At 32.0% G+C, this 2,874-nt stretch overlaps 1 protein-coding gene across 1 annotated transcript; it reads left to right on the top strand.

Moving 5' to 3' along the window:
* The first annotated feature begins 322 nt into the window (after positions 1–322).
* LOC121966665 (lens epithelium-derived growth factor-like) lies at positions 323–2,372 on the top strand. The gene is made up of 2 exons (XM_042516734.1): positions 323–685; positions 1,239–2,372. The coding sequence occupies exons 1-2, from the start codon at positions 400–402 to the stop codon at positions 1,256–1,258; spliced, it is 306 nt and encodes a 101-aa protein (XP_042372668.1). The 5' UTR covers positions 323–399; the 3' UTR covers positions 1,259–2,372.
* The last annotated feature ends 502 nt before the right edge of the window (positions 2,373–2,874 follow it).

Below are 2,874 nucleotides of genomic sequence, written 5' to 3'. Positions count from 1 at the left end.
AATATGGAGAACTGAAACCGACAAAATCAAAAATAAATGAAACTGACAAAAATGGCAATATTTATTTATTGTCGCATTTCCCTATTTCTTTATTAATTTATTCATTTTTCATATTTATTTGCTTATTCATACACAAAGTGGAAATAATACTTTAATAAATAAGCAAATAAATATTCAAAAAGGAATAAATTGACAAATGAAATGGGAAAATGAATAAATTAATAAATAAAAAGGAAAATTTAGTTAATATTGTCATTTCATTTATTTGACACATTTATTTCTTTATTATTTTGTCAGTTTCAGTCCTCCATATAATAATAATAATAATAATAATGATGTGTGATCACTGAGGAAAGTAAAATCTGAAATGCCTGACCTTTAACGTGTTTTTGTGTTTAGATGCGTTATTACAGAGCGAACCAGGCCATCATGGACAAGGCGTCCATGCTGTACAACCGCTTCAAGAACGCCTTCCTGTTGGGGGAGGGGGAGGAGGTGGTGAGCGCCGCCTTCCTGCGCTCGCTGCTGGAGGAGAAGGAGAAGGAGGAGGCCGAGCGGGCGGAGCGCTCTGTGGAGAGGCTGAAGAGGGAGGAGGTGCTGCAGGAGGTGAAGAGACGCATGGAGCAGGTGAAGGAGAGGAGGAGCAGTGACAGAGGAGCAGAGGAGGAGGAGGACAAAACACAAAGTAAATAAATTATTACAGATATTACATTAATTAATTACCCTCTACCCCACAATAAATAAATAAATCTTTTTCATTGTTTCATAAAAATGTTATTTGATTTTTTATTATTTATGAGAAAATATATAAAAATATATTTTTTAATTAAACATTTTGGTATAATTAATTACAAAAAAAGTTTTGCATCAATTGTTAATTTTTTATGCTAAATGCTTTTTATCAATATGACTGTTGTTTATCTTTTAAACAGTGTTGATTATTTATTTAATGAATTCAGCAAAAAATGCTATATATGACTTTGCGTAAAGCGCTCTTGGGTATCTCGAAAGGCCCTTTATAAATCAAAGATATTATTGTTTTTATTATTTATTTTTTGAACTCTTTTAATTCTGTTTTTTTCTTTTGCGTCTTGATTTTATAACATAATTGACTTTTGCATTCATTATTTCTTGTTGCATTAGGTTTTTGGTGTTTCATCTATGGTAATGTAAATGAGCAGGTTTTTGTTGTTTGTTTGTTTGTTTGTTTATTGTTTGTGTTGTTTACCCCCCTGCAGCTGCAGTGGACTGTCCCTGACGGTTCAGTGCTCCTGAAGCAGCTCGGACTGAACCATCTCAAACCTGAGGGGGGTGTGGACCAAAAACAGCTTACTGAGAACTTCCACAACCACATTTACCTCATCTCACACACACACACACACACACACACACACACACACACACACACACACCTGTGTATTACCTGTACATTACCTGTACAGCTCTTAATTATTTATTTCCTGTTGTTAATTAAAGGGTGTTGTCATTTTTGAATTAACACAGTTTGCATTACATTAACCCGAGCATTAAGTCCAACTTTTTTTTTAATCTTTAACTTGTCTTTTTAAGCTAATTTTAAATATTTTGACTTTTTTTTAATAATTTGGGCAAACTGTACCACGGTTACCTAAATCTACCTCCGTTGACTGTCATCTGTAATGAGGAGAGGGTGCATTGTCCTTCAGTTTTTTGCTTTTTAAAACGTTGGGGCAACAGTGTTTACGGGGACATTTGGACCTTGTAAACCTGTTAAAAATTTGGTGTAAACTTTAACTGTTGTCTCTAGTTTTTTTAAGTGAAACATACCTTTATTCTGCCTCTGCTAACTGGTGTGTTGTGCAGAGAAGGTGTGTTGTCCCTCAGTTTGTGTTTCTGTTTTGTTTTTTTTAAGTTTGGGGAATAGTACTTACGGGGACATTTGGTCCTCGTAAAGCTGTGTAAAATCTGGTGTGAATTTCTCATTTTTATTATTAATCCTCTGTTTTATTTTAAAAGTTTTTTCATTGCTAAATACTCTGCAAATAAATGTAGAAAAAAAATAGTATAAAATAGTAAAAAATTCGGTCGCGTAGGGCTGTCAGTGTGACGGGGCTGATGGGAAATGTGGTTTTATTTTGAATGTTTTTTTAATTTTTAAGTTTATTTCAGATAAACAACATTCACAGCAGCCCGAAATTAAAGCATTAAACGTCCCTATTGACATTCACCAAAACCTGATTTTCTAACACTTTATACAACAAGATATTTTATTGTGTATTTTTATTGTGACGCAGTGAGATGTTTTAATTCTTTTTTTTATAAGTGTTTTTTTTATTTTTGTGCAGTTGTTACAGATGTTTTCTTGATGGCTGTTTCTCTGTGACATAAAAATATGATTTTTATTTTCTGAAATGTACAGTTTTTCAAAACTGATGTGGCGTCTGGAGTCGAATATTTTAAAATAGAAATTTGAATGAGCAGATGCAGATTGTGTCATTTTTTCAGTGAATATTTTTGTTTTCTTGCAGGTTTTAATCAGTCCTTTAATAGTCTCTCAATATTAAAGCAAAATTATGCTGCTTTTAGTTGATTTTTTTTAGTCACCACAAATTTTAAAGAAAAAACAAAGCCAAAATGTTAAATATCATAAAAAAAAAGTTGTCAAAATTGTTTTAGAGAATACAATTGCCCATAATAATGATAATAATAAGAAACAGATAAAAAGTTATATAAAAGTATAAATCATCTAAACAGACTAAAATAGAAGTAAAAATATATCAGAAACATCTTTGTATACAGAGGGTGTGGATGTGGCGGGGATGATGGGAAATGTGTTTTTATTTGGAATGTGTTTTTTCTGTAATTTTTTAATTTATTTTTTGACAAACTAACAAA

This window comes from Plectropomus leopardus, unplaced genomic scaffold (genome assembly GCF_008729295.1).
Source record: "Plectropomus leopardus isolate mb unplaced genomic scaffold, YSFRI_Pleo_2.0 unplaced_scaffold25455, whole genome shotgun sequence".
Classification (NCBI taxonomy): Eukaryota; Metazoa; Chordata; class Actinopteri; order Perciformes; family Serranidae; genus Plectropomus; species Plectropomus leopardus.
Note: the sequence above shows the minus strand (reverse complement) of the source record. Positions and strands in the feature narration are given on the sequence as shown.

What these genes read in the sequence shown, in the direction of transcription:
- LOC121966665 (XM_042516734.1), top strand. Translation starts at nt 400, where the DNA reads ATGCGTTATTACAGAGCGAACCAGGCCATCATGGACAAGGCGTCCATG. An exon ending in GGAGGAGGACAAAACACAAA is followed by an intron (nt 686 to 1,238) that starts GTAAATAAATTA and finishes ACCCCCCTGCAG; the next exon opens with CTGCAGTGGACTGTCCCTGA.